Source organism: Ostrea edulis, chromosome 2 (genome assembly GCF_947568905.1).
Source record: "Ostrea edulis chromosome 2, xbOstEdul1.1, whole genome shotgun sequence".
NCBI lineage: Eukaryota > Metazoa > Mollusca > Bivalvia > Ostreida > Ostreidae > Ostrea > Ostrea edulis.
This window is the reverse complement of record NC_079165.1, coordinates 17,169,898-17,194,764: the sequence shown is the minus strand read 5'-3', so window position 1 is coordinate 17,194,764 and position 24,867 is coordinate 17,169,898. Positions and strand designations below refer to the sequence as shown.

The 24,867-nt window shown below is 37.5% G+C and overlaps 1 protein-coding gene across 1 annotated transcript; it reads left to right on the top strand.

Annotated features, from left to right (window-relative positions):
• The first annotated feature begins 1,427 nt into the window (after positions 1 to 1,427).
• On the top strand, positions 1,428 to 24,340 carry LOC130051406 (properdin-like). Its single transcript, XM_056153318.1, has 5 exons — positions 1,428 to 1,501; positions 18,894 to 19,111; positions 19,247 to 19,426; positions 23,629 to 23,808; positions 24,002 to 24,340. Exons 1-5 carry the CDS (start codon positions 1,428 to 1,430, stop codon positions 24,178 to 24,180), a joined length of 831 nt encoding a protein of 276 aa, XP_056009293.1. The 3' UTR covers positions 24,181 to 24,340.
• The last annotated feature ends 527 nt before the right edge of the window (positions 24,341 to 24,867 follow it).

The window sequence follows — 24,867 nt, the reverse complement described above, 5'->3', positions numbered from 1 at the left end:
ATTTACCCCAGTAATTTTAAGAAGAATAAGATATTTTATGTCAAACGATGTGCTGCTGAAGATCTTTAATACAATGATTTTTCCACATTTTACATATTGTTGTACTATATGGAGCAATCCAAGAAATGCTGAAAATGTGAATAAGCTTTTTATACTGCAAAAACGAGCTGCAAGCGTAATTCTTAACATCAGAAATTTTGAAATACCATCTAATGTCATGTTTACAGAACTTAAAACTGGTTGCCTCTATCAGATTATTTTGTCTATAGAAAAGTCATTTTAGTGTATAAAGTTTTACATGGTTCAATGCCAGATTATTTAAATGTTTTTAAATATGTATCAGAAGTCAGTCAGAGGCAAACTAGAAATTCTAATTCAAATATATTGTATATACTCAGGGCAAAACAGAATATTATAGAAGATCTTTCAGCATTTCAGGGAGCACAATATGGAATGCCTTGAGTGAAAATATAAGAACCTCCACAAGTGTTGTGTGTTTTAAGAGAAATTATCTTAGAGATTATCACCATACTTTTTAAGCTTCAATTTGTTCCTATTTATCTTACATTCATAATTATTTCTTAAGTTTATTTGTATTCTACTTTTTTTAATCTGTGTTTATTTTACTAATATATATCTGTCTGTGTGTTATATGCAGGACCATATTGAAAACTAGCGTTATTGCTAAATATGTAATCCTGGATAAATAAAGGCTTTATTATTATCATTATTATTATAGTATACGTCATTTACCCTAGTACGTTATTTACCCCGGTAGACTGAAGTCCACAAAACATAATACACTCTTCAATCGGTATGTCTGATAATTAGATCAATGATGAATGGATGATACCAAATCTTCCATTAGTGAAATATCAAATGATTTCTTCACAGTCTCCACAATTCGGCATGACATGCGTTCTCGTCATTGATAATTAAGCTTTCTAGAGAATTATCCGGATACAACACCTATAGGCCTCATAGTCAATGTGTTGTTGATGATGTATTGATATTCCTCCACTCAGAGGAAGGGAATTTTTCTTGGTGTCTAGCCGTGGTTAATATGATAAAATTACAAATGTATTATCTATCTGAATTGGCCCTGATGACATTCCATTAACCGATGGATCATGGGAATTTTTTAGAATAACAGTTTTTGTTTGGTTTCTATCTTCCGCTGACTCTGGTAAGTAGAAAATAAATGTACGGGGTCTTTGATAAAAGAACACTTGTTGAAAGTTTGTGTTGATAATGTTATGAATTTAGATAAAAGTTTCAATCCTAATGATTAAGAATGGTAGGTATATTTCGGACTATGTTCCATACTTGGTAAACATGTCTTTAGTTTTCATACCTTGGTAGGTTTTTTCTTTGGTTCAACGCTGATGTCGTGGGACGAGGCGCAGTATGACTGCCTACAAAGGGGGATGCGACTTGCCTGTCTGAAAAACGAATCTCTCTACCAGGAGGCCAAGTCTTATTTAGAACACAACGTCAACAGGTAACGTCATCATGTGAATTTGGTTTGTGTCAAACAATGAGTGGGGTTTAGTTTTCATTCTTCTCCTACTCACTTTTTCACAATTTAATCTAAAAGGTGTGCTCCTTTTTTTTAAAATAGAAAACTTTGATGACAGGGAGGTCGTGGGTTTGAAATCCGATTCATGGCCGTGTAAAACCTAGGGTGTAAAGGCAAGCAGTGATTGCTCATTTGCCAAACGCTATAGCATTAAACTTTTCTGAAATCAACAACATCAAAATTTATGACTTTTTAACTCTTTACACATGACCATTCCTCACGATAAATTCAAGACTATACTTTTTGACATCATAGACAGTTGCTTCTTCAACAAAAAATGGAGAAAGGAAACATTCCTATCTAGTGATCAGTCATCCAAAAAATTACTCTCTGATTCCACGCACAAGTACTTTGAAGTTGAAATAAAAGATATGCTGGAGTTCCTCATTCACAATATCTTCGTAGTCTTTGGTGATCAGGCCTTCCAACAGTCTGCTGGAATCCCCAGATGCACGAATTGTGCTCCTTTGCTAGTTGACCTGTTTTCATATTCCTATGAAGCAGAATTTATTCAAAAACTTCTACGTAATAAGAAAAAAATCTCTTGTTGTGGTCTTCAATTAGATATTTAGATATATCGACGATGTATTATCTATTAACAATAATATTTTTCATGCATTTGTCGATTCAATATATCCCAGTGATCTCGAGATAAAAGACACCACAGAGTCGTCCACTTCTGTTTCATACTTAGATATTGTATTGAAAGTAGATATTAACGGCAAACTAAAAACTCAACTTTATAACAAATGGGATGATTTCAACTTCTCCATCATCAACTTTCCATATCTATGTAGTAATATCCCATTATCACCTGCATATGGTGTTTATATCTCTCAAATGATTCGATACGCAAGAGCTTCTTCTGCGTATGGTCAGTTTTTAAAGCGAAGCAGGCTGCTGAGAAACAAGTGGATGGTGCAGGGGTTCCAACAGTTTAAAATCAGCATTTCCCAAATTTTATGGTCGTTATAACGATCTGGAGTGCCAATACAACCTGTCATTGGGTCAAATGCTGTCTAAGGTGTTTCATGTCGATTGTTAGGCCGTTCTTAGCGCAATGATTTTGACTACGGATGGCTCCGTTTGTTTGATCAAGATATGGGGCTTGGGCGGGTGTGGCCGGTCGACAGGTTATGCTCACTCCTCCTAGGCACCTGGTCCCACCGCTGGAGTGTCCATGGGTCCGTGTTTGCCCAACTCTTTGTTTTGTATTTCTGATAGGAGTTATGAGATCGATCACTGTTCGTTATCTTCGCCTTTCATTAAAACGTTAAAGTTGCGGGTCTTTGGATATTACCTTAAAAACAAAAGTTCCGGGACAGGAGTTGGCACGTTAAAAAAACCTCGCTGCTACGGCACCAAGCGCAACGCATAGTTCTAAATGTGTGGTACCTCACCAACAGCTGGTGATGTCAATATTTAAAAAATTCTTGAAAGGGTATAGAGAAACAAACAAACGGAGATGGCATCAGGTACAAAAAAAAAACACACAAAAAAAAACCCATCTGATTTTTATACATGCAAGATATCTTGCATATATTTTGACGTGTATTTTGTTTTTTTGTGAATATTGGAGTTGTGGGAGTAGTGTCGTGCTCCTGTAATCTAGCTACTTGGAGGTTAGAGTCGTTACAATAACTGTTCTTGCTTTCGTGATTTTGAATGTCAATGGTTTTAAATTCTGAAGCACATCCTTTTCACTTTCTATACCATTTTGAATTCACTTTTACCTACCTGAATGAGAATCTACTTCACTCTTGATTTTTTAAATAAGTATCAACGTGACAAGTTGGTTATCAAATAGAAAACCTTCTCGGCTGACTTTCCAGGATTAGTAATTAACCAGAAAAATCTTTTCAGATTACCTTCTGGGTTTCGAAATATTTATCGACCCAAAAAACCACCGTACAGTTTCTCCACGGATCACTGAATGTGGGCGGAGCTTATCCATGGTCAATGGTATTTACCTGGAATTTACCTGACCACGAGATCGGCTGTTGTGTATATTTTTATGATATACACAGGAAACTTCTCAGGTTATCAAAAATTATGCTTAGTGTCTTGATTTGTGCAAACAAAAAATTAAAATTTCTACCTACATGCATACCGCATTTCTATTTCCCGTAAACCTTCAAACTTGGTCATATTTATGTATTTGCAGATAACAGGTTTAGCCCATTTCTAAACCTGTGCTTTTTAAAACTTCAAATTAAACTGTTATATATCATATAGATATGTAGAAACATGTGTAAATTGTATCATCTAGTTATAATGTTTAATTGTTAATTTGTATATGCCCCCCTGAGGGCCCTTGGTTGGTGAATAAATAGATAAATAAATATATAAATAATTTCCTAAATATAATATTACCCGGCGAATTCCTTATAATATCATCGACTACAATGGCATTTTTAAAAAAAATAAACAACGATGTATAAAATATGCATGATGAATATATTTGAGTACGTTAACCATCAGGGAATTACGATTTTTTAAATTTTAGATTTAATATTCGTAATTCCCTGATGCTTCCAGCTCTAGCCACGTGGAAGCCTCCTCTGTGTAAAACCATATGTTGTTTTTATCCAACAAAGTCATACATGTATTTACAAAGTTTATGATAAATCATCACCAATTTTTGGGCAAGTGATCATTGATTCAAGTTACCCAGAAACTGGTGCCAGAACTCATCACGGTAATTGAATATCCTCTTGCTGAGGATCCATTTCCTTTTACCGTCCGGGTACTGGTAAACTCTGGTGGAAGGCCTGTCCACATTCTCATTCCAGTGACATATTGCTAGCGCTGTCCTCATTCTGTAGGAGTCGTCTCGTTATTGAATGATTCCACATAAAATGTGTCCATGACATGAATGTAATCGTGCGGGAACTTGTAAACTACGGTCTGGTGTAAAGCATTCACAAGGAATTCCTCTACTACTGGAGCTGTCAGGATTACTTTGCTGGGCTCGTAGTTCCTGTCTACTCGACATCTGCTCTCAGCTGAACACTGGTCATGTGTATTCTTGTAGTGTGAGACCACATTGTCTATTTTCCCTCTGAGAATATCAGCGTCCTGGTCGCAGTTACGGATGGCATACTGCACGTGAGTTCTGATGGAATGGACCTTATCAGACAGTTGCTCATGCCATGTCACTCCGTGGTTTTTTTCTGGAACCCTTGGAAATCGTGCCGATCTCTTTCTCCACGGACTTTACAGAATGCCAAGTATCATTCTGATTGATGATGTCGGGACGTTCATCTCTAATGAACTTATTGATGCTGGCGTTCCTGTCGTGGGCATGTATGTGGACAACTACTGGGCCGCCGATAGAGTGAATGTGACTGTCAAAATAGTCGTAGAGCCTCCTGGTGCCTTATAGTTCATGTCGCTGAGTACATATGTCGTCTTCTTTTGTAACGTGCTCCTCACGAAGTACCTTGTGGGTAGCATTCACAATGCACACAACGTTTGTGTCTTTGGCATTCCGTCTGCAACCATGTCTCGCATCTGTGAGGATGTCACAATATATTCCAGATATACATTTATTAGGTTAAACTAAAGTAAGAACATCTACGAACAGCAGTTAAATTGCATTAAATTATGAAATTTTACTAGCGTACTCTAAAGTACTCTATCGTACTCTGTTTAGTAGGACCGGTCGATGGCCCCATCATTTTCTTCTGACATTCCTATTTCTTCTTGCACAGCCTGGTTACAGACGAAATCCTTCATTGTTGACACAGCAGCAGTGAACTTGGCTGTCAACTCACGCTGAACTTCTGATCGAAACTCGATGAATCCCAGGCTGTCTTGTAGTCTGGAAATCTGCGTGGATAACAAACCGGTGCTGAGGCAGGCGTGACTCCATCGTGGATTTGCAAGGAATGTCCCGTTCGGAATGTACACTGAACTGTTCCAAGCACAAAATTGTCCAGATGTGCACGCTAGGTGTAAAGAAGCTACTGAGCCGCACATCAACATCTGATCTCGTCGGAACAACAGCGGATTCAGACAATGAGAGGCGTGATGTTGGATAGATTTCAAAAGGTTGGCGATACCACCGTCAGAACACAGGAAATACTGGAGCTGGTCGTCATTCTGGGACTCGTCCAGACTTGTAGAATCTGAATCGTCGTTTCCTATCAGTAGGTCTAAGGCACGCTCAAGCACTTCCGTGTTGTTCAGTCGCTGCTGTCTTGCACGGAATCGTTCCTTGATAAGGGAAATCTTCTCACGAATCCTGGCATTTACCGACTTATCACCGGGTAGTTCCAACTTCAATGAACTAGCACGTTTCCGGGCACTTCCTGGTGTCCTGGGAGTTCGCGGTGTCGTGGGTGTAGTAGGTTAGATATCCATGTTTCGAGAGAATGAATAAATCCAAGTAGATCTGTGTACATGTACAACCAAATGAAGAATGATCAAGATACCCCTCAATATGGGCCATCTGTAGGGTTTCTGTGGCTGTAGTGTTTGTGTAATGGTGGTATCCCAAACAGAAGCTGACACGAAGTCTACACCCCCTCTCTCTCTCTCTTTAGGGTTTCTGTGGACGTGGTGTTTGTGTAACGATGGTATCCCAAACAGAAGCTGACACGAAGTCTATACCCCCTTCTCTCTCTCTTTAGGGTTTCTGTGGACGTAATGTTTGTGAAATGATGGTATCCCAAACAGAAGCTGACATGAAGTCTACACCCCCTTCTCTCTCTCTTTAGGGTTTCTGTGGAAGTAATGTTTGTGAAATGATGGTATCCCAAACAGTAGCTGACACATACCTTACTCTCAATCATTGACTAAATGAGTAATTATTGTCATACGTATGCAACACTATTGCCATGCCCTATTATTTCATCTAACTTTATTATTGCTACAGTTTTACACATTTCTCTCTCTCTCTCTCTCTCTCTCTCTCTCTCTCTCTCTCTCTCTCTCTCTCTCTCTCTTTATAAATATAAAACCGTTATAAATCATAAATATAAATATCTCAATAACTCTCTCTCTCTTTTCTTTATAAATATAAAGCCGTGATAAATTATAAATAGAAATATCTCAATAACTCTCTCTTTATAAATATAAAACCGTGATAAATTATAAATAGAAATATCTCAATAACTCTCTCTCTCTCTCTCCTTTATAAATATAAAGCCGTGGTAAATTATAAATAGAAATATCTCAATAACTCTTTCTCTCTCTCTTTATAAATATAAAGCCGTGATAAATTATAAATAGAAATATCTCAATAACTCTCTCTCTCTCCCCCCCCCCCCTTTATAAATATAAAGCCGTGATAAATTATAAATAGAAATATCGCAGTAACTTATTTATGCTTTTTTACTATTGTTTGATTTCTGATTGTGTAATTTATAATCCATGTGGTATCCCAAACAGAAGCATTTTAAAAATATCATTATTGTTTGATTTCTGATTGTTTAATCTATAATACATGTATATAGATGGAGAAAGAACATACCATGACAAATTGCATTGTGTAGGGGACGTTAGCCATTAAAATATTGAGTAATTTATCATCTTTATTAATTTAAATTTTTACTACTCAATAATTCAATGTTTCCAGCTCTAGTCACGTGGAGGCCTCCCCTTTGTGGAGCCTTAGTGTGTGTGTGTGTGTGTGTGTGTGTGTGTGTGTGTTTTATTTTTATTTTATTCAATTTTTTTAAATATGTAATCACTGCCACATATGTCCCATGTATGGAAGGTTTGCAGGATTTGGTAACCATTCCCGGACTTGGCGGACATGCAACTATAGATATAGGACTCATGGCGAGTGTGTCCAGTTAACAGAGGAGGATGTTTGCTCTTTCTAGCTACCTGGTTCCATCTCTGGCGTGTCCACTGGTCTTTGTTGTCACTACTCTTAACTTTGTAGTCTTACTCGAGCTAAAAGCTCAAGTGAGCTTTTCTGATCACCCGTATTCCGGCGTCCGTCCGTCTGTCCATCCGTCTGTAAACTTTTAACATTTTTAACGTCTTCTCAACAACCACTGGGCCAATTTCAACCAAAGTTAGCACAAAGCATCCTTAGGTAAAGGGAATTCTAAATTGTTAAAATAAAGGGCCAGGCCACCTTCCAAGGGGAGATAATCAAGAAAAGGTAAAAATAGGGTAGGATCATTAAAAAATCTTCTTCTTAAGAACCACTGGGCTAGAAAAGATGAAATTTATAGATAAGCTTTATTAGGTAGTGCAGATTCTAAATTGTAAAAATCATTGCCCCCGGGGGTCGGATGGGGCCACAATAGGGGATCAAAGTTTTACATACAAATATATAGGAAAAATCTTTAAAAATCTTCTTCTCAAGAACCACTGAGCCAGAAAAGCTGAGATTTATATGAAAGCTTCCTGATATAGTGCAGATTCTAAATTGTTAAAATCCTGGCCCCCGGGGGTCAGATGGGCCACAATAGGGGATCAAAGTTTTACATACAAATATATAGGAAAAATCTTTAAAAATCTTTTTCTCAAGAACCACTGAGCCAGAAAAGCTGAGATTTATATGAGAGCTTCCTGATATAGTGCAGATTCTAAATTGTTGAAATCCTGGCCCCCGGGGGTCGTATGGGGCCACAATAGGGGATCAAAGTTTTACATACAAATATATAGGAAAAATCTTTAAAAATCTTCTTCTCAAGAACCACTGAGCCAGAAAAGCTGAGATTTATATGAGAGCTTCCTGATATAGTGCAGATTCTAAATTGTTGAAATCCTGGCCCCCGGGGGTCGTATGGGGCCACAATAGGGGATCAAAGTTTTACATACAAATATATAGGAAAAATCTTTAAAAATCTTCTCAAGAACCACTGAGCCAGAAAAGCTGAGATTTATATGAAAGCTTTTTGATATAGTGCAGATTCTAAATTGTTAAAATCATGGCCCCCGGGGGTCAGGTGGGGCCACAATAGGGGATCAAAGTTTTACATACAAATATATAGGAAAAATCTTTAAAAATCTTCTTCTCAAGAACCACTGTGCCAGAAAAGCTGAGATTTATATGAAAGCTTCCTGATATAGTACAAATTCTAAATTGTTAAAATCCTGGCCCCCGGGGGTCGGATGGGGCCACAATAGGGGATCAAAGTTTTACATACAAATATATAGGAAAAATCTTTAAAAATCTTCTTCTCAAGAACCACTAAGCCAGAAAAGCTGATATTTACATGAAAGCTTTCTGACATAGTGCAGATTCAAGTTTGTTCAAATCATGGCCCCTGGGGGTAGGATGGGGCCACAAGGGGGGGGGGGGGTCAAAGTTTTGCATACAAATATATAGGAAAAATCTTCAAATATCTTCTTCTCGTGAACCATTGGGCCAAAGAGGTTCACATTTACATAAAAACGTTCTGACATAGTGTGGATTCAAGTTTGCAAAAACTATTGCCTCCAGGGGTAGGTTGGGGCCATAATAAGGACTACGGTTTTACATGCAAATATATATAGAAAGTCTTTTGATATGGACCAAGGTGACTCAGGTGGGCGATGTGGCCCATGTGCCTCTTGTTAATCTTTTCACAAATATTTCTAATAAAACAATTTCCCAACAATGTACAGTGAATGAAAATTCAAGAAAGCACTTAGATTATTATGTTCCCCAAACAAAGTTTGGGAACATATTGTTTTTACTCTGTTTCTTATTAAGGTCTTCCGTCTCCTGCGGAAGACCTTACTATTATTGTTCGCGTTTTATTATTATTATTATTATTATTTTCCTTGGTAGTACACGCGTTTTTCTCAGCCATTTCTCGATCGATTTTCATGAAATTTTCAGGAAAGATGTCTTTTGGTGACGAGACTTTGCTTGCAAAATTTCGTGCTTGACGTCACTTCCGGTCAGGAGTTATCTCTCTTTTAGTGACTTTTTGAAGGGCCTTGTTGTCCACACATCTCCTCCGTTAGTTTTGAAGCTAGAGTCTTGAAATTTCTACACAAGATAGAGTAAACATTTTAGAAGATTTGTGGGGGATTCGATTTTACCGGAGGCGATTTGCCTAAAAGCTCGCCTGGACCTGAAAAAATGGATGCCAAAATTTTTCGCCGATTTCGGCGATTTTTGACCTTTGATCTCCAATATCTTTTTTCTTGCAAATATTTTGTTAAGATATGTAGAACAAAAGTTGTGCACATTTACGAGATCTTTTCGAAAATATCAAGATTTAGGGGCTAGCCCCTTAAATTAGGGATCTAGAAGGGCTCAAAGTCTAAATCAAATATCTCAAAAATCGTTAATATTTTGGTATAAGTCAAAGAACAAAAAATGTTCATCTCAACAATCCAAATCTATTCATATAAAAATTTAGGTCATATGTTACGTAATAAGGGATTTTAAGGGCCAAAACCATAAATTGTTTACCCCTTGTATCTCGAAAACGACAAATATTTTGAAAAGCAATAAAGAACAAAAGTTGTTCAGAATGATGATCTGAACAATATGCATATTTCGTTTTTACCCTATGTGGCCCCGTTAGGGAGCTACAGTTTGGCCCCATAAAATTACTTCTAGAAATAACTCGAGAACGGTAAAGAATTTCTAAATACTTGTTGAACAAAAAATGTTTGAAATGTCATGACCTTTCTTACGATATCAAGCAAAAGGGGCTGACCCTTTAAATTAGGGGCCCAGAAGGGTCCAAATGTTTATGAGAATATCTCAGAAACTATTAATATTTTGTAATAAGTCATTGAAGCGGAAATGTTCATCTAAACGAGCTTGTTCTTATCAAATCAAAAAGTAGGTCATATGTTACGTAATAAGGGATTTTAAGGGCCAAAATCATAAATAATTGACGCCTCATATCTTGAAAACGACAAATATTTTGAAAAGCATTATTGAACAAAAGTTGTTCAGAATGATAATCTAAACAATATGTACATTTCGTTTTTTCCCTATGTGGCCCCGTTAGGGAGCTACAGTTTGGCCCCTAAATATTTCTTGTAGAGATAACTCGAGAACGGTAAAGAATTTCTAAATACTTGTTGAGCAAAAAATGTTTAAAATGACAAGGCCTTTCTTACGATATCAAGCAAAACGGTCTGGCCCTTTAAATTAGGGGTTCAGAAGGGTCCAAATGTTTTTGAGAATATCTCAGAAACTATTAATATTTTATAATAAGTTGTAGAAGCGGAAATGTTCATCTCAACGAGCTTGATCTTATCAAATCAAAAAGTAGGTCATATGTTACGTAATTAGAGATTTTAAGGGCCAAAATCGTAAATATTTGACGCCTCATATCTTTAAAACGACATATTTTTTGAAAAGCATTATTGAACAAAAGTTGTTCAATGTGTCATAACCTATCGATCAATATCAAAAAATGGGTCTGTGGGCCTCATGGCTCGCCTGTAGAGTCGATTTTTGTCGATATCAGTCGATTTCAAAAACTTGTAACTGGTAAATATTTTGTAAGGACATATTGAACAAAAGTTGTTCAGTTTATCGAGATCTATCGATTGATATCAAGAAATAGGCCTATGGTCCTAATGGCTCGCCTGTAGAGTCGATTTTTTTGTCGATATCGGTCGATCTCAATAACTTTTTCAGGTAAATATTTTGTAAAGACATATAGAACTAAAGTTGTTGAGTCTATAGAGGGCTAACAAATGACATCAAGAAATAAGCCCGCGGGCCTTATGGCTCGCCTGGAGAGTCGAATTTCAAACGAATTTCACCGCAACTTTGCTTCAGAAGCTTATGATATGAAAAATTGATTATATCTAAAGTGACTTAAAGTCGGAAACTAAATTGGGACTCATTTGTCTTTTTCTTTTTTTTTTTTTAACTCCGAGTGCATCAACAAATCGGACGGAAGACCTACTCGTTGCTCGCAACGAGATCGTGTCTAGTTATTATTATTATTCTTTTTCTCCGGTACTTTTTTGTCCGGTAGTGTTCTCAGAAACTACAAAAGGGATTGATATGAAACTTTCCAGGATGATAGTATAGCGTTTGTAGATGTGCATGGTGATAGTCATTTTGTCTGCACATGCATGCACGCGCGTGCACGTGCACTGCAATTTTGGTACAAAAATTGGAAAATCAGAATATTAAGGGGATCGATATGAAACCTAAATAGGATGGTAGTATATCATTTGTAGATATGAAAAATGATAGTAATTTTGTCTACATGCGCACGCATGCGCGTGAACATGCATTACAAAATTTGTACACTAAGTTTGGAATCAGTCTAACTTTTTTGTTGTTTATTGAAATGGCTTGATATTCATATCATAGGTAGATATTGAGACCCTTAACTGATCTGCATGGTCAAAATTATCAATTTCCACGCGCATGCACGTGCGCTTCATTTTGATTGGATAGTACTAAAATGTTTGTAACTATCTTATTTATGAAGCGAATGAGATTATATTCACAGCATACGTAGACAATATATGTATCAATATATTGGTGTAACAAAATAATGCCAACGCACACGCGCATGCGCGTGAGACGTTTTTCAAATGTTCGATTTTTAAAGGACGATAACGTTTTTGTTTTTCATCAAATTCTATTGATATTAGGGTTTTAGATGTGTCTTGGTACTCCTTACAAATTGCTGTGGTTAGAATTACTGCTCAGCACGTGCATGCACGTGTGCTGAATTCTGATTGGACGATTTTAAAATCGCTATAACTTCCTTATATTTGATGGAAACGTTATGAAATTCATACTGTGGGTATATGATACAAATGCCTGTTGAACGACATCAACAAAAATTCGGAATCATACACGCGTGCGCGTGTATGCACGTGCAACGCTTTCTTTCATTTCTTGGTACTGAAATGACCATATTAAACGTACTACATGTAATTAAAGGCTAAAATAAAATGATTTTTTGCTATAGATTCACAAGGATATCACATTTTATTTGGAGGAGGTTTGGGGAACATATGTAGCGGTCCCCGTTACAATTAGAACTAGTTGTACTTGTGATTAAAAAAATGTGTATTTTCTTGCTTATTCTTAAAAATAAGTAATAAATTAAGGTAAAAAAAGAGCATTTATGACTTCTTTTCAAACACTATTTTCTCTGAAACGCAGCAGGGCCGACATTAATTCTACATACCATTTTTAAGACAGCTATGTATACTACCAATGTAGTAAATAAAAACAGTTAAACAATTTACCCTTTTTTGTAAAACCCATCAAAACTCTACTCTAGTGCCTACTATTTTACACACTTATTATCCCCCTTGATGCGAACTCTCTAGAATTAAAGGAAGAAATGACTGAATATCACTTAGCAGACATCATAAAAAATTCTGGGTGGTCATTAGGAATTCATTTAACAGGAAATTTGAAAGGTGATGTAGAGATTTGCCTATTTTTCTGTAAATTAAATTTATATGTTAGTTAATAGTGAAGTTAGAATTCATGTAATCATTCCAAATTCATACAGACTGTCTCAATGACAGATAGTAAATTAATAGTAAACACCGGTAAATAAGATTCGAAGTATATTTATTGTAGAACACTTGTTTCTCTTTAAAAAAACAAAGATCCGCCTAACAGAAATATCTAAATCATTTTCTACACTCAATCAGTATCAATGCTGACGTCACACTTTCACCTCATATTGCGTCATACTCAACATGCATTGTGACGCACTTTTTGTGTTTTTGTGTATTCAAAGTATTTCATTCTCACTGAAATAATTTATCGTCTATCAAATGGTCAATGTAATTTCTATTTTAATGCGACTCGTATTTCAAAATATTGTATAGGTAACGATGTGGATTGTTGTTTTGATGATAAAGTGATTTCCTACACACACAGAAACACCGGAAAAACACTTATAAACAGATATATTCACAAATACACAGAACAACTTATAAGGGGTTAACAAATACAATGACTACAATGCTGCGCAATAAAATCCCCGTCAACTTGCCTAGAGTTCGCGGGTAAGAGAGAGAGAAAAACACGTGCAGGCTCAGAGGACTCCGATCCCGACCAGAAATACCAAAAATCCACTACACTCCCCCGTTTTGAGGAGGAATGTCCCAATTCCGATAAATTAAACCTGCAACACTGTAGCTTACAATAGATACATACAATCTCACAAATAAATGAATGAATTACACCTATGATTTACAGTATGATAAACTTTACTCTATAAAATCATAGCAATTTAGCAGTCGAAAAAGTTCACAACACAGAAAGTCACGGTCACACAACGCATCACAGAAAATCCAGTAACAGGAAAGTCACATTACAGACTCACATACTTTCCACATGAAAACGTCACAGGACAGGTATCATCTTGGACATCGGACACGGCACATCACACCAGAGGACATCACATCTTCCAGGTCAGCAGATCTGGAAACACCACAAGGAAATACCCCTGTCCAAGAACGGCTGGGTTACTGCAACCTAATCTACCCTTCCCCGCATTTCGGGGTACTGTGTGCATGGAGGAGTTCACACCCCTCACATAACTCATTAAATTTCTTTCGTACCCCCTTGCGATGACCAAACCTGGGTTGTCCCTGGTTCACTGTTAGTTGAACCTGGGATGCATAGCCATTACCCCACGACCAATGGAAACTCGCGAAGACACAAGCAACAAACCTATCCCGTTCATTGCTTAGACGTTTATCAGGAGGAAGCCTCTCAGTCAGAGAAGGAACACTACTATCCCACCAGGCCGCACCGGACAAAGCCACAAACCCCGCATCCGCGGGGTCATCCACATGAGACGCAGACACAACACACCCTCCATCAGACCAACACACAATAGTACATTTATCAGGTGCCTTGGGGATAGACGCCCTTGGGAACTGATAGGTCACTGCTTCAATCATGGCTGGGGCATTGGTAATGATTAGACTGTGCCACTCAGCAACAGTCTCTAACATTACAACTGAGGCTTGCATGCTTTCACTATGGCATGGAATACCAACACAGCCCTCATCACAAACCTCCGTGCATGCATTGATTCCAACCTGGAATAATCCAGACTCACTAACATGACACTCAACTGCATCCTCGCCCCCAGACTCGTCCTCTGCATCCGAGTACTGGCCATCAACAGAATGCAAGACCAGAGCCCGTGCCACATCAATTTCCCGCCGTCCAGCACTACTGGTCCAACCACTCAAACTCAGCTGATCATAAGCTGAGAGAGATGATATACCGATCACACCAGACCGTGCCTCAACCAGACACCCCAACTCGACTGTGGAAGGATCATCATCCACATCGTAGAACACATCAACAGCCATGTCAACATCAAAACCCAGAGAACACCCAGAGCTACCCCGAGAAGTCATATCACTATGGCAACCAACACTATCCCCGGTGTTCTCCAGCTCACCACCCTGGTGACTAACACCTGCCTCAGTGTCCTAAGGCCACCACATAACTTCTCATCTGCGCCTGGCAGCACTCCCGTCTGCGCCGACCCAGTGTCCCTGACCCCTACTTCACTCCCGGCCCTCTGAACAACCACACCCGTCGACAACAAAACACTACTGCCCACCACAGACTCACAACTACTCGGTTTCACTGACATCCTGACCTCATGACATTCGACCGCCGACCCTGCTGTACTGGAGCTACCTAATAAGGGTTTACGGAGCACTTGCCCCGACCTATTGTGAGCCCCGGTCCCTGGAGACCGACCAACTAACATGCACTGACTAGACAACTTGGGACCATCCCTACTAGCAGCCTTACAGTCTTCTGTACTGGCATGCCTAACGAGTGGAGATCTCGACCTTGACCTGCTATGTCTAATCCTACGTCTGACTGGCGAGAGACCGAAACGCATCCTCCTATCTGCATTGCCCATAGGCCTCACAGTCTTCAACTGTGATGCACCAACACCTGACTGACCCTGCGAGATGCACTGGTGACATGGGGAACTCTCGTTTGCATAGATGGGCAAATGATGGGGAGACTGAGGTTGGTCATGACTACCACCACTACTAGTACGGCTAATGTAATAGGTGTTTTCCAAAGATACCGACCCATTACTGCTGAGGACTCTATGGCATGGCTCACCCACCAAGCTGGGGCAACCAACTTGCTCGTCCAATATAACTGGCAGAGTTGGTTCAGGGTACCCCCCTACTTGACCTACGGACAAGGTATCCCAACCTGGATTTAAAGATGAAACCCACAAATCACCCCTGGGGAAGAGTTACCTATATTCCCAGGACACCCCGCTAACTGCTGAGCCACTACTATGGAACTGTCGCCACTCCTACTGTTTCTCCTGGACATTACCTGACTGATCATGTTACTAACATTGTTAGTCAACTGTGCAACCTGATTCTCAAAAACCTCTTTCATCTTAATCATGTCCCCTAATTGGGTCTCTATCATCAGAAGCCGACCTTCCAGTGCCTGTGACAGATTAACTGACCCATTCCCATGTCCCTGGCCTGAAGCTACGACAGAACCCATTCTATCTATCTGGTAATTTTGGTCCGTTTCCAGTCCCCCATGTGACCCTGCATTCTATCCTTGAGTGCCCGTCACGCCCCGCGTAACATCACCCCCCGGAATACCCCTGCCACCCGGCGACCCCGCATCCCCTACTTGGGTACCCGCCAAGCTTCCCTGCCCGACTGCCTTACTCCCCGGGATGCCCCCGTCACCTATCCATCTCGTACTAACCTGACCAGAATACCAGGCCATCAGAATTACTGCCTAGCCACAAACAAGAATAATACAAGACAAGGCACAATAATTACATTTAATCATGTAAACTTATAAAATTCACTACGAAATTCTAACATTTCAAAATGGCTCCCACCTGCGACCACGCGGCCCCCACTATGATCCGCGGCGCAGGTGGGCAAAATATCCTACCGGCGACGCCAATAAAGTGATTTCCTACACACACAGAAACACCGGAAAAACACTTATAAACAGATATATTCACAAATACACAGAACAACTTACAAGGGATTAACAAATACAATGACTACAATGCTGCACAATAAAATCCCCGTCCGTTTGCCTAGAGTTCGCGGGTAAAAGAGAGAGAAAAACACGTGCAGGCTCAGAAGACTCCGAGCCCGACCAGAAATACCAAAAATCCACCCCCCAAAATCACTACAATGAGAAAGGAGAGGGGGGGGGAGTATTTTGTTGATAGATCCTCTAACAAATATCCCATTCCTATATTTGGCTATGAGTATAGCACACACGTCTTCCAATTACAAATTCTGTAATTCATATATTTTAGACCACATCCATATTTTAAATGTAATAAAACAATACACTTCATAGAGATTTCGATATAGAAATACTTGAGGCCTACTTATTCCAACATCTTACATGTATGTATCAAATGACAGACACCCCCCCCCCCACCCACCCAGTAAACTTAACGAACCTGGTGATTTTAATTATGTTCTACGACCTTGCTATGTACATTTTCCCATAGTTGATACTTTTTAAGAGTATATTATTCATAAAGTAGCATTGTGTTTATTATTTTTCAAACTCATGTCTTTGAGTTTGAAAAATAAATTTGTAAAGTTTTGAAAATATAATCTTGTGATTCATTTAACTTTTCTGAGATTTATATCTATTTCCTGATATTTCTTTATTCTATATCAACTTTGTATATAGAGCTTTATTCAATTTATCTTCGTGATCATATGGAAGTTATAATTGATAGTAATGCACTGCAAGCGTCCATCAAACAAACTTAATTAATCTCTCTCTCTCTCTCTCTCTCTCTCTCTCTCTCTCTCTCTATATATATATATATATATATATATAAATATATATATAAACTATAATATATATAAACCACAGCAATATGTGATTTTTCAACCAAAAAAAACAAAAAACAAAAAAAAATCACACCAAAAAAACACAGGTTGGTTAGTAGATAAAGATATATACATGTTTAAGTTAAATCGAAATGCAGCTTAGGTCAACTGATTAAATATGAAGGTCATTGGTTAATATAATACAGTGTATGTGACCTTGAGATTGTAGGACAAGGTCATTTACAAGTTTCAATATAATTTAGCATGTCCTTAGAAAGTAATTGATGCACCTAGAAGGCAAAAGTTCTTGACCTAAATTAGATCATTAGCCTAGTAATTAGATAGATTTTCGAAAATGTAGCTGAACATAAAAAAGGGTGTTTTTGGTCTGGTCAGTAACTAAAAACTAAAAGTTGTTTAACTGATTTATTTTTTTTTTTATAAAAAATTAACATTTGTTATTTCTTTCTATATGAAAGGCCTTGTCTGATTGTGTTGCGTTTCTGAAAAAAACTTAGCTAAAAAATATATTGTTTTATTGAATGTTTGACTGTATACAATGCAAGGTATGTTGGTTGCCATGGAAACCATTTTTTGCTGAGATATTTAAATTTCTTATTTCAACAAAATTTTATATAAGCTTTTTTCATTTATCTTAAACTAAAAAAATATGCATCTTATCATCTTAATTGTATTTATTTTGGACTTTAAAGAGGTATATTTCACTGTTTTTTCAAGGATGTTGTCCTTGTTACCATGGTAACAACAAAGTGATCAATAACTCTGTGTTATTTGAGTTTAAGTGGCTCACACATGCATTTTCAATGATTTTATTAATAACACTGCATAAAATTGCAGAATTTTTCAATAAATTTGTTTTTGCACTTTCCAAAAAATTCTTCATGATTTCTGACAGTTCTCTTAAATAGACTCTACATATTCAGATACTCTATACTTTTCGTCACCGTACAAGATGTTTGAAGTCCATTTCCATACACCTTCCTTTATCAAAAGTTTTTGGGTTTTTTTCGTCAATAGTTTAAAAATGCTCCCGAGGAAAAATGCAGTTCTAGCAATGGTCTTTCATCTACATTGATCACATCTTTAACATCAGTTTTTCCAGTTGCATATTTCATATCAAATTTATTCTCAACTTGAAACTGTTAATACATTTACCGTCTGTTTGAGTCGATACAGAACAGTTTCCATACAGAGATAATGATTCTTGAAAGATGTTACATAGAACCTGTAATTGAAAACAATGTGTTTCGCATCCTTTCCGAACTCTTCAAAATTCTTATCGTTATCATATTGTAAGAGAGTTAGGTCTGGAAAGAAATTTCGCGCTCAAAACACCACCATAACTTTGTGTCAGAAATATAAATATTTCTCAACCTGATCCATCAACTGGATTCAATTTTTTTTAAGAAGAACAGTTAATTACATTTTAATGATTATCCCCTATCGCAATTATTCTTGCACTACAGACAGTGGAAGCTACAAGGAAAGAAGAAAATATTGTTAAAAAGATGGAGGATGTAGAGTTTGACTTTGTTTATTCCAGTCTAATTACCTCCGTGTGGATCGGACTCCACACGACATCATCATCTGCACCATATGTGTATGTTTGGGAGGATGGAGAAGAAGCTACTTACTTTAAATGGAACTCGTCGCCACTGGAACCGAACCAACAGAATAGTGAGCAGTGTATCAGACTGTATAAAGACTCTCTAAGATTCGGGACGTATGGTTGTAGTGAGAAGAAACAATTTCTATGTGAAGGTATCTCTCTCTCTCTCTCTCTCTCTCTCTCTCTCTCTCTCTCTCTCTCTCTCTCTCTCTCATACTACATCTTCTACAATAATAATAGCTGAAACTTGCACATTTATCATAATTCTATCAACTGTTAACTTCCAGATTTAGTAACAGATGGAGAATGGTCTGGCTGGATCACATGGTCTGCATGTAGCGCCATTTGTGGAAACGGAATACAGTCTCGCAATCGATCATGTAATTCTCCCCCTCCTTCTAACGGAGGGGCGGATTGCATGGGAGCGGACAAAGAAGATAAATTATGTAATCTACAAATATGTGCAGGTGCATATTGTTATGATAAATTGCTTACAACAATTTGCCGATGTTAATAAAGATTCAAAATTGAAATTAAGCTAAATCAATTTATTGAAATACTCACCAAAGTCAATGTTACTGAAATATTTTTTTCACGATGAATAGTATGCGACATATACATTTGTCTCTATACATTTATATTTCTTGGCTTGGTATTCTGGAATGCGATATATACATATTTCTTCATAGATTAGCTGACACATTGTAACACCACTATACGTGAGTAACACCTGCCAGATTCAGGGCTATTGCTAGGATATTGTTGGGCCCTTCCTTTCATACTGATTTTGATTGTGGGATATCTGATCAAAACAAAGATCAGTGAAAGTAGTAATATTTTTCCTCCTAGGCACCAGATCCCTCCTCTTGTGTTTCAAAGCACAGGATTCTTAAAGTTTGTTAATTAGATTGACATATAAATCCGGAAAAATATTAGTCTTTAAAAAATCCCACAAGGATGGCAACGGAATCCTGGGGGGGGGGGGGTTACCCTGATAAAAATATTCCTGGATTTAGTTGTATTCCTTAGCGACTATATTTCAGCAACCGGGTGTTTCAGCTATTTCTGAAAATAAAAATATTGTACCTCCGTAACGATTACTGGCCAATTACTAGCCTTTTCCTGCTTTAACAACTCATTCTCGATTCCATACGCCAGATACCGGAAGTCTCTCCGCAGTGAATTTTTGAGATCAAAATAATATCTTCATGAAAGTTTCAATTAAACGAAAATAAGTCATTCTGTAATGATTCCGGATATTTGAGGTACGACCATGCGGAGTTCTCAATTAGTCACTTTCCATCACGTGATCTAATTTGTGTATAAATACCGAGACTCCGCAGTCGTCTGGGTCATTTGTTGCTAGCGTTCAGCAGAGGAAAGAAGAAGAAAACAGTGTAAGTTTGTAAATTAAATAAAGTATAATTCCTCGCCTGTTCTTACAGTTAGAGAGTGAATTTGGAAGGCCATCAGAAGTCTGGCCTGCCACGAAGAGGTTGACCTCCAGTAAAGAGGCTAGCCATAGTTTGTTTTCTTCTGTGTCGTCCGCATTGGCTGAACAGACCGTCGTCCAGGCCGCTATACTCATTGTCCGTCCTGAATAAGGCATCCTACAGTGAGTGTAGTGGTTGAAGGGCTACCACATATACTGTCCGTCCTGAATAAGGCGTCCTACAGTATATGGGGTAATCCGAGGGCGACTGGGCTCTAGATCTACATTTTGTTAGTTAGCACTACCAGTTTATCGTTGCTTGCCTCTGATTGATATAGTGATTCTCTGTTTGATTATAATTTACCTAGATAAGGTTAGGACATATTTGTATATTTTGGCAGTCCACTAAAATCATACCAATTAGTTTAAATTAGTTATTGTTGAATACCCCAAACCCTGGAATTGACCAGGTACGATCCCAGAAGTTAATGTAAATACGTTACAATTCTACTACTGATATTCTATAACTTTATTTTAGATATAATTAAAGAAAGTGGTGGGGTTTTTTTAAATAGAAAACCCCTACTATCAATTTTTCCGGGTTTTCATTTCAAATTAATGAATCAAACTTCAGACTCTGTGTCCTGCTTGCCCTGTTAGCAGTTATATATGTTATGACACTGCAATTCATCACTGCGTTATCTTCACCCTTTATTCACATATTATCTGATATCTACATTTGCTAATTATTCGTCCGAAACATTCTTGTATTTTATCGCAAACCTTTTAAACTTTACAAACAAACACATAGGTCTATAAAAAGAAAAAATAAGTTAAATGTATATTTGAAGTTCCATACATGATTTTTTTAAAATTCTGATATCAGGTCATTCTCCAAATTAGAGACAAGAAAATCTTGAGATTTGCACTATTATCTCTATCCATAAAAAGTTTAGAAACTTTTAAAGTTGCATCTGAAAGAGGGTGTTGCACCGAAGAGGGAATTTTCTTTGATAGAAGCTCGGTGCCAGCACTTGTGACGTAGAACTGACCTTCATCCATATTTATACTCTTATTGCATATTCGCCATTCAATACCTGTAAGATTCCCCAGTACTAAGGGCAAGCCTAATACATTTTATATGTCAATACATTATACATGTAGTATAAACATAGGTTTTGAAATTGTGCAAATAAAATTTTGTATTTTTTCTTCTGAGTAACAGAAACAATGTTTACGGTTACATGGTACGAGTGTATCAGATATCTAATATGCTATGCAACTGTCTGTTAAAATCCCCATGGGCACGAATTGTACTCCTTTGTTAGCTGACCATTTTTTTAAAATATTCCTATGAAGCAGAATTTATTCAAAAACTTCTACACGAGAAGAAAAAATTATCTTGCTCTGGCCTTCAATTCGACTTTAGATATATCGACAATGTATTATCTATCAACAATAATAATTTCCATTCATATGTCGATTCAATATATCGCAGTGAACTCGAAATAAAAGACACCACAGAGTCGTCCACTTATGCTTCATATTAAGATATTTTATTGAAAGTAGATATCAACGGCAAACTGACAACTCAACTGTATGAAAAACCGTATGAATACAACTTCTCCGTCGTCAACTTCCCATATTTATGTAGCGATATTCCATTATCATCTGCATATGGTGTTTACATCTCTCAACTGATTCGATACGCAGGAGCTTGTTTTGCGTATGGCCAGTTTTTAAATCGAAGCAGGGTACTGGCAAACAAGTTGATGGTGCAGGGGTTCCAACAAGCTCATTTAAAATCAGCATTTCACTATAACGATATAGTTGGCCGATCGACATAACCTATCTTTAGGTCAAATGCTATCTGACGTGTTTGATGCGGACTGTTAGGCCGTTCTTGGCACACTGATTTTGACTACGGATAACTCCGTTTACCTGATCAAGATATAGGGTTCACAGGGGTGTAACCGGTCGACAGGGGATGCTTACACCTCCTAGGCACCTGATCCCACCTCTGGTATATCCAGGGGTCCGTGTTTGCCCAACTCCCTATTTTGTATTTCTTATAGGAGTTATGAGATTGATCACTGTTCGTTATCTTCGCTTTTCTTACTACTGCAGTATAAAATCTTTTATACTCTATGTAGTATTTTCTACAAACAACAGTTAGCAACTATGCATGAGTCTGGCCACAAACAAAATATGGGAAGTTTAATACGCATTCATAAAGTTCAACAAAATTATATGTACATGCACCTGAAAACTTTAATTCACCAGAGCTTTGCAAAGTTCACAACGGTTTTTCGTGAAAGACACCATATTATGCCTTTGTCAACACCTTTCACTTAGAAAAACATACAAGTTCTAGTTAGGAACCTTAACTATTAAAATACATGCATTGCATGCTGTGTTCTGCGTATTTATCTAGGCTTTTACCCTATCCTTCATATTTTCAGTTGTGATAATTTTCGCTACCCATCGAGCGCAAAACATTGTATTAAACAGAGGTTTGACCTAAAAGATTCATAAAAACTAGAATTTGTTTCAATTAAGAAAAAATCTGGATGGAAAACGTAATATGAAAAAAAGATGTGTTTCGAACCCGGTCGTTTTAAAAAAGAACATGTCTTTACATATTTAATTCGACGGCCTTACCTACTGAACCACGCAGTAGACCATACATTTCTAAAGAAAATTAACGTACAGGTGAAGTTGAAAATAATATCAGTAAAGTCGTTTCAATTTTTTGTATTTAACAAAAACAAAAATGCCCCCGAAAAGCAAATTTTCAAAGCAACAGTTTTTTTAGTGGAAAACGTGAAGAATATATTCATGCTAAATTTGTTTTGTTTTACGGGGGCAGTTTTTCTGAAATTCGGGGATGCCCCTCCAATTTAACGCTAAAAAGTATATGAATCGCTTATTGCTTGATTTAATTTCAAATTATTTTGGCTAATTATTGTCAATACACTTCTTTAAACTTATTTTTAAAAATGTTTGAATCAACACATAAGTTTCAATTGGTATTATCATATATTTGAATAACTTAATTTTATCAATCTTTCATGCAACACCCGTAGGGAAATTAGCATGAGACGTGCGACACCTCCTTTATTTAGATGTAAACAAAATCCTTAAAACCAAGATGAATCTCAGTCCTGGGATATGTTGGATATGATATCTGCTGGATTCATTAGTTGTCTGGTTCTGACTGTTGTTTTGTTTCTATAGTGAATGGATCCTGGTCTATGTGGAATGAGTGGTCAGTCTGTGCTCCGATGCAGTGTGTTACAAACCGAACACGATCTAGGTCATGTGACTCACCTCCTCCATCACATGGCGGTAATAACTGTGAGGGTAAGGATCAGGAAAGAGAAAGCTGTGAACATCTCATCTGTCCTCTTGAAGAACGTGAGCATCTATCAATCTCGATCCATGCAAACCAACTAAAATAATATTACATTAAAACATGACTTAAATGGTATGCACAGTACTGAAAAGTTTCAAAAGATTATAAATGGACACAATAACATTGATAACGATTTCGTATACTATTAATATGTCGCCAAAATTACTCATTGATTTCATCTTGTACATGTTGTAGGTTTAACCTGTACACAGTTATCAGAAAACAGTTTCACGTTGCCAGAATTGGAAGAAAAAATACAGGAAATTTCTAAAACACTGGCGGTGAATAGAACAAATCTGTCGTCGGAAATTCGCAAAAAGACATGCGCAGAAGACCCTAGACCATCATCAAAGTATATAGGTGTGGTGGCGTGACATTCATCGGAGTTTATTTCGGACTTCTTCTCTTTGTTGACTGTACGTCTCTGCTAAGATGGGCGTGTTCAAACATCAAGTGAAATTGCATCGAGACTGGAGATACATGGCGTCTCTATAATTTTTCTGTAGTGATATTATTTCTATCATATTATATACTTGTACATTTATAAAAGTACAGTTATATCTTACCCCTTCCATCTTACGATCGAGGTGTGAGAAGTAAAGTGCCTCCCCTCATAGACAATATCTACATTTGGTGATGACGGACCAAGCCGTTGTGACGTCGAACTTCAGAGTTCTTACCGCGTGTTATTTGTAGAGTTTACGTCATTTTAACACGTAGGCTAGCTATAGCCATATATGACCACAGTAAGGTCACAATAAATACAAGTCTTTTTAACGCACACTAATCGAATACTGCGCTTTTATATACTCTTCCTTCAACAAGAACGAAAGATGAGCCTGGGAGTGGTGGCAGGCTACTGTAATCTAGCTGCATGTACTTGGAGGTCAGAGTAGGGGGAAACGAACAGTGATTAATCTCAAAATTCCTATAATCTTACACCATGTTAAACATATAATTATAGTGACTGTTTATTCGTTACTTATGTTTTATCAATATCTAAGTAGCAAGATTCCATTATCACCTGCAGATGTTGTTTATGTCATAACTGATTCCATAAG

Excerpts from the sequence above, each read along its gene's own strand:
- LOC130051406 (XM_056153318.1), top strand. The coding sequence starts at position 1,428 with ATGCGACTTGCCTGTCTGAAAAACGAATCTCTCTACCAGGAGGCCAAG. Across the intron at positions 1,502-18,893 it reads TTAGAACACAACGTCAACAG|TCTAATTACCTCCGTGTGGA; the intron begins GTAACGTCATCA and ends TGTTTATTCCAG. Across the intron at positions 19,112-19,246 it reads GAAACAATTTCTATGTGAAG|ATTTAGTAACAGATGGAGAA; the intron begins GTATCTCTCTCT and ends GTTAACTTCCAG.